Source organism: Amblyraja radiata, chromosome 20 (assembly GCF_010909765.2).
Source record: "Amblyraja radiata isolate CabotCenter1 chromosome 20, sAmbRad1.1.pri, whole genome shotgun sequence".
Lineage (NCBI taxonomy): Eukaryota > Metazoa > Chordata > Chondrichthyes > Rajiformes > Rajidae > Amblyraja > Amblyraja radiata.
In genome coordinates this window covers 2835795-2854717 of record NC_045975.1, presented here as the reverse complement: position 1 = coordinate 2854717, position 18923 = coordinate 2835795, and the positions used below count along the sequence as shown (strand labels likewise).

Sequence of the window (18923 nt, the reverse complement as noted above, 5' to 3'; positions counted from 1 at the left end):
GAACACCTCCGCTCAGTCCACCTAAACCTACCTGATCTCCCGGTTGCTCAACACTTTCACCCATTCCTTCTCTCCATAGATGCTGCCTCACCCGCTGAGTTTTTCAGTTTAGTTTAGAGATGCAGCTCGGAAACAGCCCCGAGTCCGCGCCGACCAGCGATCCCCGCACGCTAACACTCTCCTACACACACTAGGGACAATTTACCCATAGAATGAGCAAGCAACAGCAGCAGTTCCAGCGACAACATGTATAAGACAAGTACATGGATAGGGAAGTTTTAAAGATGATATGGGCCACACACACACACACACACACACACACACACACACACACACACACACACACACACAATATCATCCTTTAAATTTCTAGTTAATAACTTCTTTAAATGTCCATTAGAATTGATATTCTGAAGACAGTTTCTTGTTTTGAGTTAGTGTCTTCATCTCTCTTAATATCTCTTGATAAATCCCCCACAAGGACATGTAAGTGGCGTGTCAGCAGGCAAGAGTGAACTGCAGCGTTGATAGGGAAGGGAAAGGTTCGGAGGGATACGGGCCAAATGCCGGCAGGTGGGACGAGCGTGGAAGGGGTGCGGTAGCGCAGCGGTAGAGTTGCTGCCTCACAGCACCAGAGACCTGGGGTTCGATCCTGACTTGCGGGCGCTGTCTGTACGGAGTTTGCACGTTCTCGCCGCGACTGCGTGGGTTTTCTCCGGGTGCCCCGGTTTCCTCCCACACTCCAAAGGCGTGCAGGTTTGTACGCTAATTAACTTCTGTAAATTGTCCAAGGTGTGTAGGAAAATGTTAGTGTGGGGGGGTCGTTAGTCGGCACGGACTCGGTGGGGTGAAGAGCCTGTTTCCGCGCTGTATCTCTAAAGTTAAGTCTAAAGTCTGTGCCCTCTAGCTTTCAATGTCATTATCTAGGGGGAAAGATGTGACCATGCACTTTATCTATGACCCTAATCATTTTGTATCCACCTGTATCATCATCCCTGACCTCCCTGTGCTCCAGGGATAATAGTCCCCCTCCTAACTGAACACAGCTTTCAAGACAGATTTAGCTCCATGTTGTTTCTTGTGGGCGGAGCACCAAGGCAAATTCCTTGTATGTGAATACCTGGCCAATAAACCTACTTACTTACTTACTTTGGGCTAATGGAATCAAGGGATATGGGGAGAAAGCAGGAACGAGGTACTGATTCTGAATGATCAGCTATGATCATATTGAATGGTGGTGCTGGCTCGAAGGGCCGAATGGCCCACTCTTGCACCTATTTTCTATGTTTCTATGTAAGACCTCAAGTCACAATGGCATCCTCATGAATCTTGAGTTGACTTTAGTTGAGTTTAGTTTAGAGATACAGCACGGAAACAGGCCCTTCGGCCCACCGAGCCCGTGCCGACCAGCGATCCCCGCACATTAACACTATCCCACACACACCAGGGACAATTTACATTTTATACCCAGCCAATTAACCAACAAACCTGCACGTCTTTGGAGTGTGGGAGGAAACCGAAGATCTCGGAGAAAACCCACGCAGGTCACGGGGAGAGCGCACAAACTCCGTACAGACAGCACCCGTAGTCGGGATCGAACCCGGCAAAATGATTTCTGAAACACTTTTTTCTTACATTTTTCTTACAATCATTTAGTTTAGGGACTCGGAATAGAAAACCTCATGCTGAACATTTGCACTTTTCCTGCAAGTTGTCTGAACAAATAGATGACATCTTTCTCTGCTCACCAGCCTATGTGGGTTCCCAGTCAAACATATTCTCCACATTAAAATTTGCTCATTCTTCTTTTCCAATACATCAGTAGCCATTTGTCATCTATCTATGTCAGTACCTCTGATATCTCTGCTTCCCTGAAACCTTGGGCATTTTCTCCCCTCACTGATTTTAATCAGTCAGCAGTTGCTGCCTATGTGTAGTAAAGAAGCACAACAAAATTAGACACTAAAAGCTGGAGTAACTCAGCGGGTCAGGCAACGTCTCTGGAGAGAAGGAATGGGTGACGTTTCAGACTCGCTGAATATTGAACTCACTGCTTGCTACCTTAATTCACTTTGATTGCCGAATGATTTTTTTTTTTGTTTTTGTAAAGATTATCTAATTTTCCTTATAACTAACCAGCCTGAAGAAGGGTCTCGACCCGAAACGTCACCCATTCCTTCTCTCCAGAGAAGGTCCTTGTTCATTAGTCAATGAAAGCAAGCATGCAGGTACAGCAGGCAATGAAGAAAGCAAATGGCATGTTGGCCTTCATAACAAGAGGACTTGAGTATAGAAGCAAAGAGGTCCTTCTGCAGTTGTATAGGGCCCTTGTGAGACCACACCTGGAGTATCGTGTGCAGTTTTGGTCCACTAATTTGAGGAAGGACATTCTTGCTATTGAGGGAGTGCAGCGTAGGTTTACAAGGTTAATTCCTGGGATGGCATGAATGTCATACTCTGACAGGTTGGCATGTATACTCTGGAGTTTAGAAGGATGAGAGGGAATCGAAACATATAAGATTATTAAAGGTTTGGACACGCTAGAGGCAGGAAACATGTTCCCGATGTTGGGGGAGTCCTGAACCAGGGGCCACAGTTTAAGAATAAGGGGTAAGCCATTTGGAACGGAGACGAGGAAACACTTTTTCACACAGAGAGTTGTGAGTCTGTGGAATTCTCTGCCTCAGAGGGCGGTGGAGGCAGGTTCTCTGGATACTTGCAAGAGAGAGCGAGATGGGGCACTTAAAGATAGCGGAGTCAGGGAATATGGGGAGAAGGCAGGAACGGGGTACTGATTGTGGATGATCAGCCATGATCACATTGAATGGCGGTGCTGGCTCGAAGGGCTGAATGGCCTACTCCTGCCTATTGTCTATTGTCCAGAGATGCAGCCTGTCCCGCTGAGTTCCTCCAGCTTTTTGTGTCTCTCCAGGATAAAGTAGTGCATTTAAGCCGATGTAACTCTCATGAAATAATAATGCATAATTTACCATTTTTAAATCCCACCATTTACAATCGTTTGAGCACGATCTGAGCGTTTTAACAGTGAAATAATTGCAGTATTTAATAGCTGCTGCAGCGGGAGTGATGAGACTACTTTTGCATTTCTGTGTTTGAATCACGTCGTACATCACTTTAAACTTTCCAGGGAAGAACTGGTGAAATGATCAGAATTTTTAACGTTAAGTGGTTTCCTTTTGCTCAGCCCTGACCGTCCATCATGGTGAAAATTCATAACATTGAATAGTGATAATGAGATATAAATAGTCCTTGAAATAACTTGCCTGAAGATCCTTTCACGTTGCAGAATAATAGATCTCAGGAACAGCTTCTTCCCCTCTGTTATCAGGCTTCTGAACGGCCCTTCCATAAGCTAGGGTACTGTCCGATTCACCTCTACCCCATTGCGGACATTGGACTTTGTCTCTGGATCTGGTGCGCTACAATGCTGAGAACTAAAACTGAAACAGTGCATTTCACTGTACCTCTGCACACGTGACGATATTGGGCTTAAACCTTGGTCCCTCTGTACAGTGAAGATGTTCGGCTGCTGCTAGTAAGAATTTGATTGTTCTGATTTCAGTACATATAGCAATTAAACTTTCGTGTCCATCTTCAGTATCCATTCCTTCTCTCCAGAGATGCTGCCTGACCCGCTGAGTTACTCCAGCACTCTGTGTCTATTAACAATTAAACACCCTTGACTGCTGAATTCTATTCCCCAACACACTTGTCTATTCTACCCTTAACTGTATATTTTCCACTTGCTTTAATCTTTGCCAATAATAGTCTGTTCCATATTTTTATTTTATTTTAGTTTAGAGACACAGAGCGGAAACAGGCCCTTCGGCCCACCGAGCCCGTGCCGACCAGCGATCCCCGCACACTAATACTATCCTACACGCACTAGGGACAATTTACATTGACGCCAAGCCAATTAACCTACAAACCTGTACGTCTTTGGAGTGTGGGAGGAAACCGGGGATCTCGGAGAAAACCCACGTAGGTCACAGTACAAACTCCGTACAGACAGCGCCCGTAGTCAGGATCAAACCCGGGTCTCTGGCGCTGTAAGGCAGCAACTCTACCGCTGCGCCACCGTGCCGCCCTTAATCGCCCTATCCTCAACACGTACGGATGCAGAGGTTTATTCTCTTGGATTTCATTGTTGTGTACACATGTGACAATAGACAATAGGTGCAAGTGTAGGCCATTCGGCCCTTCGAGCCAGCACCGCCATTCAATGTGATCATGGCTGATCATCCCCAATCAGTAACAATTAAAGACTCTCGACGCATGATTTTAACGTTCCCCGCAGCCAACAATAATTGATTGATTGAGATAATTTAATTGCCACACAACCAAGGTCGGTGGAATTTGGGTTGCCAGCAACGGTACAATAATAATGAACACAACCACAATAAAAAATTTACACAAACATCCACCACAGCATTCATCACTGTGGTGGAAGGCACAGAGCTTGGCCAGTCCTCCTCCATTTTCCCCCGTGGTCGGGACCACCACCCTCCGCAGTCATTGCTGCGGGCGTCCAGATGGTAAGGGACAAAGTTAAAGTCAAGGTGAGTCCAGGATCGGCTCTTCCCCACCGGAGACCGCGGCTTCAGGCTGGTGTAGGCCGCAGGCCGGCGGTCAAAGTTTTAAAGTACCTGCCGTGCCGCAGCCGGAAGCACCGCAGTCTGCAGGGCCGGTACTGCTGCATTGAATGATCCAATACTGAATATTTCAGCCAAAGAGATAGATGTGATTATCATCTCGATGGGCCGTAACGAAGGTACAGAAGTGTGAAAACAAACGCACACCTCCAGTTTCAGGGACAGTTTCTTCCCAGCTGTTATCAGGCAACTGAACCATCCTACCACAACCAGAGAGCGGTCCTGAACTACTATCTACCTCATTGGTGACCCTTGGACTATCCTTGACTGGACATAGCTGACTTTACCTTGCACTAAACGCTATCCCCTTATCATGTATCTGTACGCTGTGAATGGCTCGATTGTAAGCACGTATTGTCTTTTCGTTGACTGGGTAGCGCGCAACAAAAGCTTTTCACTGTACCTCGGTACACGTGACAATAAACTAAACTGAAACTCAACTGGAAACTGTTCTAGCCGATTTGCGAGAGTGTTCTGTAACTTTATCTCATTATCCTGATGGTGGACACAAAATGCTGGAGTAACTCAGCGGGACAGGCAGCATCTCTGGAGAGAAGGAATGGGTGACGTTCCGGGTCGAGACCCTTCTTCAGACTGATCATTATCCTGGTGTTCTCTTGGTTTTGCTTTGTTCGACAGAGGTTTGTTTGGATATCAGATCCATTATTTTCTCACAGTAAGAATGACAGACTGCAACATATAAAAACAGGGACAGTTGTTTTGGGTTAGCCAGTTGTGTGATTTTTATATTAGGTACAGTTTTATTGCATCATTTGTCATTAGCATGTCAAATACTCTCCCTGAATTGGTTTGTCGAAGTACCTTAGCGCAGACAAGCTCCATTAACTGTTGTATTAGTTACATAACTAACTCATTGCTAAGCTGTGAAGACACAGAGAGGGCAGTATCCACGTTCATGTCTGAGTCTGATGTGTTTCTGTCTGGTAGTTTTGCCCCTGTCCCACTTAGGAAACCTGAACGGAAACCTCTGGAGACTTTGCGCCCCACCCAAGGTTTCCGTGCGGTTCCCGGATGTTTTTGTCAGTCTCCCTACCTGCTTCCACTACCTGCAACCTCCGGCAACCACCTGCAACCTCCGGGAACCGCACGGAGACCTTGGGTGGGGCGCAAAGTCTCCAGAGGTTTCCGTTCAGGTTTCCTAAGTGGGACAGGGGCATTAGTGTGCGAGGATCGCTGGTCAGCACGGACTTGGTGGGCCGAAGGGCCTGATTCCACGCTGTATCTCTAAAGTAAAAATATGGGGCACACTATCACTGGCCAAGACTGAATGGATGAATACGTTTATTGGCCAAGTATTCACATACAAGGAATTTGCCTTGGTGCTCAGCCCGCAAGTGACAACATGACATACAGTGACAGTTAGGAATGACTCATAAAACATTAAACATTAATAATGAAACAAGTGGTAAAGATGCGGTCACAGAGTGATACAGCATGGAAACGGGCCCTTCGGCCCATCTTACATATGCTGGCCAACATGTCCCAGCTACACTAGTCCCACCTGCCCGCGTTTGGTCCATATCCCTCCAAACCTGTCCTATCCATGTACCTGTCTAACTGTTTCTTAAACATTGGGATAGTCCCAGCCTCCTCCTACCTCCTCCTACCTCCTCCGGCAGCTCGTCCCATACCCTTCTTTAGTTAGAGGGTAGTTAATCTGTGGAACTCATTGCCACAGAGGGCTGTGGAGGACAAGTCCGTGGATAGTTTTAAGGCAGAGATACTGTGGACAAATTCTTGATTAGAATGGGTGTCAAGGGTTATGGGGAGAAGGCAGGAAAATGTGATTAGGAGGCAGAGATCAGCCATGATTGAATGGCGGAGTGGACTCGATGGGCCGAATGGCCTAATTCTACTCCTATAACTCATAAACTATTGAAATTAGTTATTCTGAGGTGCTTTTTTTAAAGAGTTAACTTAGTTGGTGATCCTGAGACGCGATCTGTCCAGTTTTATGTAAGGATAGCATAAAAATGGAAAATAGACGTACTATTTAGATTAAATGTCTTTATGAATAATAATATTTTCTGAAACTTCAAAGGCTTTTTTGGGGTATTATCATAAATCCCTGGTCAGTTTTGATAGCTAAAGTTAGTTGATTTACATGAGTAAATGCATATGAAGTACCAGAAATATGAAAGATTTATTTAATATTTTAAGTTGCAATAAAAAAGTAAATATTTTACATTTAGCCTGATAATAGCTTTGGTTCAGAGACTTTGATTTCATCGTCGAGAGACGTTTGAGACAATAAAGTTTGAAGATATAAACAAATGCGCCATTAACCAAATCCTTAATTCCCACAATTAATGTAAACTTTTGAAGTTTGCGAAGGGAACCAGAACAGCAAAAATAATGAAATTTAGCGCTTGGAACGACAGTGTTTCAGACAAGGAACTGCAGGTGCCGTTTTACAAAAAAAAAAAAGACAAAATGCTGGAGTAACTCAGTTGGCCAGGCAGCATCTGTGGAGAACATGGATAGGTGACGTTTCACAGAGTGCTGGAGTAACTCAGCGGGTCAGGCAGCATCTGTGGAGAATATGGATAGGTGACGTTTCACAAAGTGCTGGAGTAACTCAGCGGGTCAGGCAGCATCTCTGGAGAGAAGGAATGGGTGACATTTCGGGTGAAGACACTTTCTTTTTTTCGGCGGATGGTTGGACAAAGGCCAGAGATTAAAAGACAAAAACTGTGAGATAAGGAGATAAGGATAGAAGTGTCTGATGAAGGGTTCTGCCTGAAACGTCACCTATCCATGTTCTCCACAGATGCTGCCTGACCCGCTGAGTTACTCCAGCACTCTGTGAAACGTCACCTATCCATGTTCTCCACAGATGCTGCCTGACCCGCTGAGTTACTCCAGCACTTGTGTCCTTGTTTTTGTAAACCAACATCTGCAGTTTCTTGTTTGTGTACTTCTATGTGCTTGGCCATGGTACGATGTCTATGGGATGTGGGAGGAAAGAGAGCTGGTGTGAACAGGTGATCAATGTTCACCATGGACTCTGTGGGCCGAAGGACCTGTTTCCACACTGTATCTCTAAACTAGTAGCATTTTGGTTTTGTCCGAGTATCTATTGTGTTTTTCTTGGGAAGTCCATGTGGACATGACTATGTGGCACAGCGGGTAGAGCTGCTGCCTCACAGCGCCAGAGATTCAGGTTCGTTCCTGACTACGGGTGCTGTCTGTACGTTCTCCCTGCGTTGATCTGCGTGGGTTTTCTCCGGGTGCTCTGGTTTCCTCCCACACTCAAATACGTACAAACATGTTCCTAGGTTCACAAAAATGCTGGAGAAACTCAGCGGGTGCAGCAGCATCTATGGAGCAAAGGAAATAGGCAAAGTTTCGGACCGAAACGTTGCCTATTTCCTTCAGGGTTTCGGCCCGAAACGTTGCCTATTTCCTTCGCTCCATAGATGCTGCTGCACCCGCTGAGTTTTTCCAGCATTTTTGTGCACCTTCGATTTTCTACTTAAACAGGTTCATAATAATAATAATGGATGGGATTTATATAGCGCCTTTCTAATACTCAAGGCACTTTACATCGCATTATTCATTCACTCCTCAGTCACACTCGGTGGTGGTAAGCTACTTCTGTAGCCACAGCTGCCCTGGGGCATACTGACGGAAGCGTGGCTGCCAATCTGCGCCTACGGCCCCTCCGACCACCACCAATCACTCACACACATTCACACACATTCACACACAGGCAAAGGTGGGTGAAGTGTCTTGCCCAAGGACACAACGACAGTATGCACTCCAAGCGGGATTCGAACCGGCTACCTTCCGGTTGCCAGCCGAACACTTAGCCCATTGTGCCATCTGTCGTCCCATAGGTTACTTGGCTTGTTAAAAATTGTAAATAGACCATCCAGTGTGTGTAGGATAGTGCTAGTGTGCAGGGATCGCTGGTCGGCGCGGACTCGGTGGGCCGAAGGGCCTGTTTCTGCGCTATATCTCTGAACTAAACCAAACCAAACGTCGACAGGATGTGGCCGTCCATTCTACAGGTCATGTTCCCTATCGAGCTGATGAATCAATGTCTAGATTTCCAAGTCTGAAGTTTCCAAGTGGGACACAGATTGCTTCGACTACAATACTGACCGGCAGTTTCTCCGCGGCTGATGTGAAACCCGGGAGCTGCTGATTCCCAGAAACAAACATCTGACTCTTTCCTCCCTTAATAAACTCCATCCGGATCTGGCACCAAGCTAAACATTATTAAATATCCCAAATCACAGCCTCCCGGCAGCTCCCACTAAGGTTCACTGGTTTCCTTTGGTAGAACGGGGACTCTATCATTTAGAAACAGAGAGACATAGACAATGGGTGCAGGAGTAGGCCACTCGGCCCTTCGAGCCAGCACCGCCATTCAATGTGATCATGGCTAATCATCCAGAATCAGTACCCCGTTCCTGCCTTCTCCCCATATCCCCTGACTCCGTTATCCCTAAGAGCTAAATCTAACTCTCTCTTGAAAACATCCAGTGAATTGGCCTCCACTGCCCTCTGTGGCAGAGAATTTGAGATTAAAATGGAAAGCATCCGTTTACAGTTGTGGCTTTAATTTCCCTTGTCTCAGTAGAGACTGTTTCTGCAGTAACTTCCTCAGTTTAGCTTCGTGACTGCATGGTTTGACCTCGGAGTGCTCTGGTTTCCTCCCACATCCCAATTAGGATTTGTAGGTTAACCGGCCCTCCGTAAATTGTTCCCAGTGTAAGAATTGATGAGAAAGTGGGATCGCGTAAAATTAGTGTGGATGGTTGATCGATGGTCGGCGCAGGCTCGGTGGGCCGAAGGGCCCGTTTCCATGCTGTATTTCTAAACTAAACTATACTATACTACATAAAAGATACTTTCAAGAGAGAGCTAGATAGGGCTCTTAAAGCTAGCGGAGTCAGGGGATATGGGGAGAAGGCAGGAACGGGGTACTGATTGGGGATGATCAGCCATGATCACATTGAATGGCGGTGCTGGCTCGAAGGGCCGAATGGCCTACTCCTGCACCTATTGTCTATTGTCTATGAGCTTTGCTTTGTATGCAATGCAAAGGATCAGAAATACTGTACATAAATGCAATCAAGTCAGATGCAGAATGGGAGGGGGAGTTGAAGTGCTGAGCCACCGGGAGATTGGGTTGGTTATTGCGAACCGAGCGGAGGTGCTGGGCGAAGCGATCGCCAAGCCTACGCTTGGTCTCACCGATGTAGAGCAGCTGACACCTAGAGCAGCGGATGCAATAGATGAGGTTGGAGGAGGTGCAGGTGAACCTCTGCCGCACCTGGAACGACTGCTTGGGTCCTTGGATGGAGTCGAGGGGGGGGGAGGTAAAGCGACAAGTGTAGCATTTCCTGCAGTTGTACCCAACCAAGTTGTTTTGGAGATCGAAGAGCAAATGCTACTGATGGTCACACCAGAAGCTTAGTACATGAACTAGGGTGAGCAGGAACCTCCAGACCAATACTTAGTGAATATACTCCAGTAATGGCGTAAAGCAGACCAACCTTCAAAAAGTTTGGATTTCAAAAATCTGGTAAATGTCAAACGCTGGCAGTTTATTTATTTTGTATTTCTAAGCTTTATGGCCTTACGTGAAGCATTTTGCAAGGTAATATATGGATCCCTTTTCAAACATGCAAAATGCATCTTAGGAATCCATTCATCGTTCCAAAGTTCGTAAATTAAGCTTTTTTTTAAGAGATTTTTTTTTTTACTAACCAATTCATCTTTCACAGATGTTCACGAATGGAGAAAAAAAAATTAGGGGGTGGAGGAACAAAGTAAAATATTAATTTGAGAAATTAGTGCTATTGGTGAAGCCAGATGCTGCCTGTCCCACTGAGTTACTCCAGCACTCGGTGTCTATCTTCCGTTTAAACCAGCATCTGCAGTTCCTTCCTGCACCCACAGCTTAAACTTTGCTTGTGCTTAGACTCTGAGTTTCACCCCAAAGTCTAATTTGAATTTAATTATCATTAATGAAACGTATCTCACTTAAGAACCCCTTACAGCTGTCAGAGTAGGAGTCTGGGATCCTGTTGTCCTGGGCTTCAGGCCAGCTCCTCCTGCGTTAATAAACCTCATATGTGGGCTCTAGTTGTGAACTGTGTAACTCTGAAGCTCGGAACTACATCGACTATTAATGTTATTGTTACACCATTATTGTTTGTACGTGTATGTGTGTGTGTGTGTATATGTACAGTATATATACACACGAACGCGCACACACACACGCGCACACTCACACACTCACTCACTCTCTCACACACACACCCACACACTCACCCACACACTCACTCTCACTCACACACACACACACACATACACACACACACACACTCACACACTTACACACTCTCACACTCACACACACACACACACACACACACACACACACACACACACACACACACACAGTCTCACCAGTTTAGAGATACAGCGCGGAAACAGGCCTTTCGGTCCACTGGGTCCACGCCGACCAGCGATCCCCGCACACTAACACTATCCTACACACACCCACTAGGGACAATTTTTACATTTACCAAGCCAATGAACCTACAAACCTGCACGTCTTTGGAGTGTGGGAGGAAACCGAAGATCTTGGAGAAAACCCACGCAGGTCACGGGGAGAACGTGCAAACTCCATACAGACAGCACCCGTGGTCGGGATCGAACCCGGGTCTGAGGCACTGTGAGGCAGCAACTCTACCGCTGTGCCACCGTGCATATATGTGTGTGTGTGTAGGAAGGAACTGCAGATGCTGGTTTAAACCTAAGACAGACACAAAATGCTGGAGTAACTCAGTCGGGGCAGGCAGCATCTCCGGAGAGAAGGAATGGGCGACGTTTCGGGTCGAGACCCTTCTTGGCGCGCATTCCCGTATCATGTATCTGTACACTGTAAACGGCTCGATTGTAATCACGCATTGTCTTTCCGCTGACTGGTTAGCCCGCAACAAAAAGCGTTCTACTGTACCTCGGTACACGTGACAATAAACTCAACTGAACTGAGGACAGTGTTAATGCGCTGGTCGGCGCGGACTAGATGGGCTGAAGGGCCAGTTTCCACACTGTATCTCTAATCTCTAACCAGTTCCGCATTTTGCTCTGCTCTTCCTCCAGTGTCGGAGGTGTTGGTTCAGGATGTTTCGTGCAGTTGTACAGAGAATGAAGATGGCACGTTATTGTTGAATACAGAATGGGAAGATGCCGATGTTGGTAAGACCCCTCTTTAGTAACCTGTTAAAATGTTGCACACTCATTCATAAGGTCATTGGAGCCGAATTAGGCCATTCGGCCCATCAAGTCTACTCCGCCATTCAATCATGGCTGATCTACCTCTCCCTCCCAACCACATTCTCCTGCCTTTTCCCCAAAACATCTGACGCCCATACTGGTCAAGAATCCATCTATCACCAACTTAAAAATATCCACTGACATGGCCTCCACAGCCATCTGTGGCAAAGAATTCCACAGATTCACCACCCTCTGGTGGTAGCCATTTAGAACGGAGATGAGGAAAATAGTTTTTCACCCAGAGAGTTGTGAGTCTGTGGAATTCTCTGCCTCATAGGGTGGTGGAGGCCAATTCTCTGGATGCTCTCAAGATTGAGTTACATAGAGCTCTTAATGATAGCGGAGTCAAGGATATGGGGAGAAGGCAGGAGCAGGGTACTGATTGTGGATGATCAGTCATGATCACATTGAATGGCAGTGCTGGCTCGAAGGGCTGAAGGGCCTACTCCTGCGTCTATTGTCTATTGTCTCTGACTAAATAAATTCTTATTTTCCTTTTAAAAAGAATGTCCTTTAGTCTGAGGCTATGACCTGGACTCTCCCACTAGTGGAAACATGATCTCCACATCCACTCTATCCAGGCCTTTCACTATTCTGTACGTTTTAATGAGGTCTCACCTTCAACCTTCTAAACTCCAGCGAGTACAGGCCCAGTGCCGACAAACGCTCATCATATGTTAACCCACTCATTCCTGGGATCATTCTTGTAAACCACTTCTGGACCTTCTCCTGAGCCGGCACATCCTTCCTCAGATATAGTCCTGGATAAGATAGTCCAAAGATCTCCATCGAGGTAGATGGGAGGTTAGGATGACACTCAAGTTGGGGAGAGGATAGCTCCGTTGCTTGATACCATTTGAACCTCTCTAATCTTGCAATGTTATCAATACAGTATTGAGTCCTTCACATTAACTGAGCTGCGTGGCTTTGACATTGACATTTAGGATTTAGTTATGGACATATGGCTTAACAAAATATCCCAGGAATGAGCAGGTTAACATCTGATGGGCGTTTGACAGCACTGGGCCTGTTTAGAAGAATGAGGAGAAAATTCATTAAAACATACCGAATAGTGAAAGGCCTGGATCGAGTGGCTGTGGAGAGGATGTTTCCACTAGAAACATAGAAACATAGAAAATAGGTGCAGGAGCAGGCCATTCGGCCCTTCAAGCCAGCACCGCCATTCATTGTGATCATGGCTGATCGTCCCCAATCAATAACCCATGCCTGCCTTCTCCCCATATCCCTTGACTCCACTAGCCCCTAGAGCTCTATCTAACTCCCTCTTAAATCCATCTAGTGACTTGGCCTCTGTGGCAGGGAATTCACAAATTCACAACTGAGTGAAAAAGTTTTTTCTCACCTCAGTCTTAAATGACCTCCCCTTTATTCTAAGACTGTGGCCCCTGGTTCTGGACTCGCCCAACATTGGGAACATTTTTCCTGCATCTAGCTTGTCCAGTCCTTTTATAACTTTATATGTTTCTATAAGATATCCCCTCATCTTTCTAAACTCCAGTGAATACAAGCCTAGTCTTTTGTGGGTCTAGTGGGAGAGTCTAGGGCTAGAGGTCACAGACTCAGAATTAAAGGACGTTCATTTGGGAAGGAGATTAGAGGAAATTTCTTTCACCAGGTTGGTGAATCTGTGGAATTCTCTGCAAATGATGGCTGTGGAGGCCAAGTCATTGGATATTTTTTAGGCAGAGATAGACTCTTGATTAGTGTACGGGTGTCAGAGGTTATGGGGAGAAGGCAGGAGAATGGGGTTAGGAGGGAGAGATAGATCAGCCATGATTGAATGGTGGAGTAGGCTTGACGGGCCGAATGGCCTAATTGAGCTCCTATACCATATGAAAATAACCGTGGAACTTGCAAAGCACCATCTTCATCTCTCTTTTTATTACTGATTGTCTTTAAGGATTGGAGATTCTGGAGGAAGCTCTGCCATGTTTAGAGGGGCCTCTAAAGGATGAATTTCTCTCGCTCTGGCTGGAAGGTCACGATCTCAGTCATGGCGACGATTCTCTTCTGCAGCCGACAGACACGTTGCCTTTCACGTTCTCATCATCGTCTTCATCGGCCAGCCCAGAAATGTTGAAGGACTGGGAAACAGGTAGGGGCCAAACGCACGTTAAACAAAGAATGTGCAGGAAGGAACTGCAGATGCTGGTTTAAGCCGAAGACTGACACAAAAATCTGGAGTAATTCAGCGGGGCAGGCAGCATCTCTGGAGAGAAGGAGTGGGTGACGTTTCGGGTCGAGACCCTTCTTCAGACGTTGTCATCCGTTCCTTCTCTCCGGAGATGCTGCCTGTCCCGCTGAGTTACTCCAGCATTAAAGAGGTTTGGTGTTGCGCAGAGTTGATGCACGAGGGGTTTTGATTGCGTGCCATGAAACGTCATCCGCTTTAGATCAATATTAATCCTATTTCACACTTCTGTCCCTCTTGCCTGATGGGAGAGGGGAGAAGAGGGAGTGAGGCTGGTCCTTGATGATGCTGCTGGCCTTGCCGAGGCAGCGTGAGGTGTAGATGGAGTCAATGGAAGGGAGTTCAAGTGAGTTTATTGTCATGTGTCCCAGATAGGACAATGGAATTCTTGCTTTGCTTCAGCACAACAGGATATTGTAGGCATAAATAAGTAAATACAGAACAGATTAGTGTGTCCATATACATTGAAAAAAAAAAAATATATATATACACACACATAAATAAGCATATAAAGTGCAATAGGCTATTAAAGTTCAGATTTTTGTTTGAGTTGAGTTTAATAGTCTGATGTCTGTGGGGGAGGCTGGCTTGTTTGACGGTCTGGGCTGCGTCCACAACTCTCTGCGATTTCTTGCGGGTCTTAGATGATCGGAGCTGTTCAAACCAAACCGTGCTGTGCGGCTTCCCGCTAAGATGCTTTCTATGGCGCATCTTACTAACCCTCTCTTGAAAGCATCCAGAGTATCTGCCTCCACTGCCTTCGGAGGCAGGGAATTCCACAGATTCACAACTCTCTGGGTGAAAACGTTTTTCCTCATCTCCGTTCTAAATGGCCGACCCCTTATTCTTAAACTGTGGCCCCTGGTTCTGGGCTCCCCCAACAAAATGTTACCTGATTGCAGTCGGGTAAAAATGTTGCCCCTTTAAATTTCTAGTTGCTCCTTTTATTACCAAGTAGGTTTGAAAGCGGTGAGTGGGCATTGTACGCTGTGTTTACAGTAGAGCAGATGGCTTCATCTTGTCTTCATTCACTGATACTTCAATTTTCCATTGAGCTCCTGGAATATACACAGAGATGTGTCTCGTATATAATTACCTGTGCATTGAATTCTACGATGAATCAGTGGAATAGCCACAATGGGTCTGATTTTGTACTAGGTGGCTAATGGATTCAGTCAAGTCAAGTCACTTTTATTTATATAGCGCATTTAAAAAACAATTCTCGTTGGCCAAAGTGCTTTACATTGGTAAAACATTATATACAAACATCACTACATACATATAACCCTCGCTCAGAGGACGCCAAGAAAGGCTTGGGAGTAGAGATGAGTTTTAAGTCTCGACTTAAAGGAGTCGTTGGAGGGGGCAGTTCTGATGGGAAGAGGGATGCTGTAGGAGGGGGCAAGCCCGTTTAGGACTTTGTAGACATAAAGGAGGATCTTGAAATGTATACGGAACCACACACGGTGCCAGTGGAGAGAGGCCAGGATCGGGGTGATGTGCTCCCTTTTTCGGGTGTACTTGCACTGGATGTTACTTTACAGAAACATAGAAAATAGGTGCAGGAGTAGGCCATTCGGCCCTTCGAGCCTGCACCACCATTCAATATGATCATGGCTGATCATCCAACTCAGTATCCTGTACCTGCCTTCTCTCCATACCCCCTGATCCCTTTAGCCACAAGGGCCACATCTAACTCCCTCTTAAATATAGCCAATGAACTGGCCTCAACTACTTTCTGTGGCAGAGAATTCCACAGATTCACCACTCTCTGTGTGAAATTTTTTTTTCTCATCTCGGGCCTAAAGGATTTCCCCCTTATCCTTAAACTGTGACCCCTTGTTCTGGACTTCCCCCAACATCGGGAACAATCTTCCTGCATCTAGTCTGTCCAGCCCCTTAAGAATTTTGTAAGTTTCTATAAGATCCCCCCTCAATCTTCTAAATTCTAGCGAGTACAAGCCGAGTCTATCCAGTCTTTCTTCATATGAAAGTCCTGACATCCCATCATCTTTTACATGAACATTTTCCTTCACTTGATTATGGATAACGTGCGAGTCTGTAGGTTAATTGGCTTCGGTAAAGATTGTAAATTGTCCCTAGTGTGTGTGTGTGTGTGCGTAGGACAGTGTTCGTGTGCGGGGATCGCTGGTCAGCGCGGACTTGGTGGGCCGAAGGGCCTGTTTCTGCACTGTGTCTCTATGAAGTTGAACTAAAGTAGGAGTAAAGCTGAACTAAAACTAAATTTCGTCTAAAACTAAATTAAATTTGTCAGCTAATGTCGTTTAAAGCAGAATTCTATCAGTCTCATAAACGAAAAGTCTGCCCTCTGGTGTACAGTATCTGAACACATTCCTGCGGAAGGTTGTAGTGCTGTGACATGTACACTAGAGGGTGCAGTTTCCTCGCTTCTGGCCCCTTCAGGAGCATTCAATTAAACTTAAAGCAGACTTGTTCTCATTATATATGGGAGGCCTGTATTAATGAAGCAAGGGATGTGATTTCTATGGTCAGTGAGATGTAAGAATAAGGGGTCTGCCATTTGGGACTGAGATGAGGAAAAACTTTTTCACCCAGAGGGTTGTGAATCTGCGGAATTCTCTGCCACAAAAAGGCAGTGGAGGCCAATTCTCTGGATGTTTTCAAGAGAGAGTTACAGAGTCATAGACTGATACAGTGTGGAAACAGGCCCTTCGGCCCGACTTGCCCGCACCGAGCCAGCATGTCCCAGCTACACTAGTCCCACCTGCCTGCGTTTGGTCCATATCCCCCCAAACCGGCCCCATCCATGTATCTGTCCAACTGTTTCTTAAATGTTGGGATAGTCCCAGCCTCAACTACCTCCTCTGGCAGCTTGTTCCATTCACAAGTTAGATATAGCTCTCAGGGCCAATGGAATCAAAGGATATGGGGGGAAAGCAGGAACGAGGTACTGATTTTAGATCTTCAGCCATGATCATATTGAATGGCGGCGCTGGTTTCTTAGACATTAGACAATAGACAATAGGTGCAGGAGGAGGCCATTTGGCCCATCGAGCCAGTACCGCCATTCAATGTGATCGTGGCTGATCATCCCCAATCAGTACCCCGTTCCTGCCTTCTCCCCATATCCCCTGACTCCGCTATCTTTAAGAGCCCTATCTAGCTCTCTCTTGAAAGCATCCAGAGAACCTGCCTCCACCGCCCTCTGAGGCAGAGAATTCCACAGACTTCTTCTTCTTGCGTACGGCGTGCGCAGCCTAATGTTCTCGGACAACTTGTTCTGTTTGATCTTATTTGATTGTGCACGCCGGGTTGATTGCATTTGTTGAAACAAGGCGGGCCACGTGAAGGTTGCAATCTCCCACCCCGCGGTGCTGGCTTGAAGGGCCGAATGGCCTACTCCTGTTTTCTATTGTTCTATGTATCTAAATGATTCCGATCTGCAGGAAACCCTTGCTGTTCATTGCCCTCAGCGTTATAAATGTTTGCAGTTGGAATGTTTGTGGAAAGTGACATGTATTTCATTTCAGGGGAATTGCCTTCCATCGACTCTGAACACTGGAGCCTTAATATGTTCTCCCGGTTTTCGTAGTTAAGGCAAATTGATTTTCTCCAGCGTCCTCTTATGTGTGAAGGGCAGTTTTTCAAAAATGCAGTTACGTTTCAGTCTTTCCACACACTAAGTTATTGTCATCAGTTCATAAGGAATAGGAGTAGAATTCAGCCATTCGGCCCATCAAGTCTACTCCGCCATTCAATCATGGCTGATCTATCTCTCCCTCCTAACCCCATTCTCCTGCCTTCTCCCCACAACCTCCGACACCCATACTAATCAAGAGTCTATCTGTCTCTGCCTTAAAAATGTCCACTGACTTGGCCTCCACAGCCTTCTGTGGCAAAGAATTCCACAGATTCACCACCCTCTGACGAAAGAAATTCCTAATTGTCTTGCTAAAGGAACGCCCTTTAATTCTGAGGCTATGACCTCTAGTCCTAGACTCTCCCACTAGTGGAAACATCCTCTCCACATCCACTCTATCCAAGCCTTTCACTATTCGATCACCCAGTAGCTGGAAGCTATATTAATGGGCTGTGACTTCTCACAGTTTCCCACTGTAACTTAATTTGACAGATTTCCCCCGGACAAGTATTGCTGCTCTAACAGGTCTGCCAATCATTTTCAGGATTTATAGCAGGATATTTAAAGTTCTCCTCATGAAAACTCCGTGTGTAACTTCTCTCAATAGACAATAGACAATAGGTGCAGGAGGAGGCCATTCAGCCCTTCGAGCCAGATCTACCATTCAATGTGATCAATGCTAATCATCCCCAATCAGTACCCCGTTCCTGCCTTCTCCCCATATCCCCTGACTCCGCTATTTTAAGAGCCCTATCTAGATCTCTCTTGAAAGCATCCAGAGAACCTGTCTCCACCGCCCTCTGAGGCAGAGAATTCCACAGACTCACCACTCTCTGTGAGAAAAAGTGTTTCCTCGTCTCCGTTCTAAATGGCTTACCCCTTATTCTTAAACTGTGGCCCCTGGTTCTGGTCTCCCCCAACATTGGGAACATGTTTCCTGCCTCTAGCGTGTCCAAGCCCTTAACAATCTTATATGTTTCAATGAGATATCCTCTCATCCTTCTAAACTCCAGAGTGTACAAGCCCAGCTGCTCCATTCTCTCAGCATACGTCAGTCCCGCCATCCCGGGAATTAACCTTGTAAACCTACGCTGCA

At 46.1% G+C, this 18923-nt stretch overlaps 1 protein-coding gene across 1 annotated transcript in view; it reads left to right on the top strand.

Moving 5' to 3' along the window:
- Positions 1-18923, top strand: part of ano3 (anoctamin 3) — a 195602-nt gene that overhangs the window by 18632 nt on the left and 158047 nt on the right. The window contains exons 2-3 of the mRNA XM_033038644.1: positions 11820-11915; positions 13915-14109. Coding sequence (XP_032894535.1) covers positions 11820-11915; positions 13915-14109 — 291 coding nt within the window. The remainder of the gene's footprint in view (positions 1-11819; positions 11916-13914; positions 14110-18923) is intronic.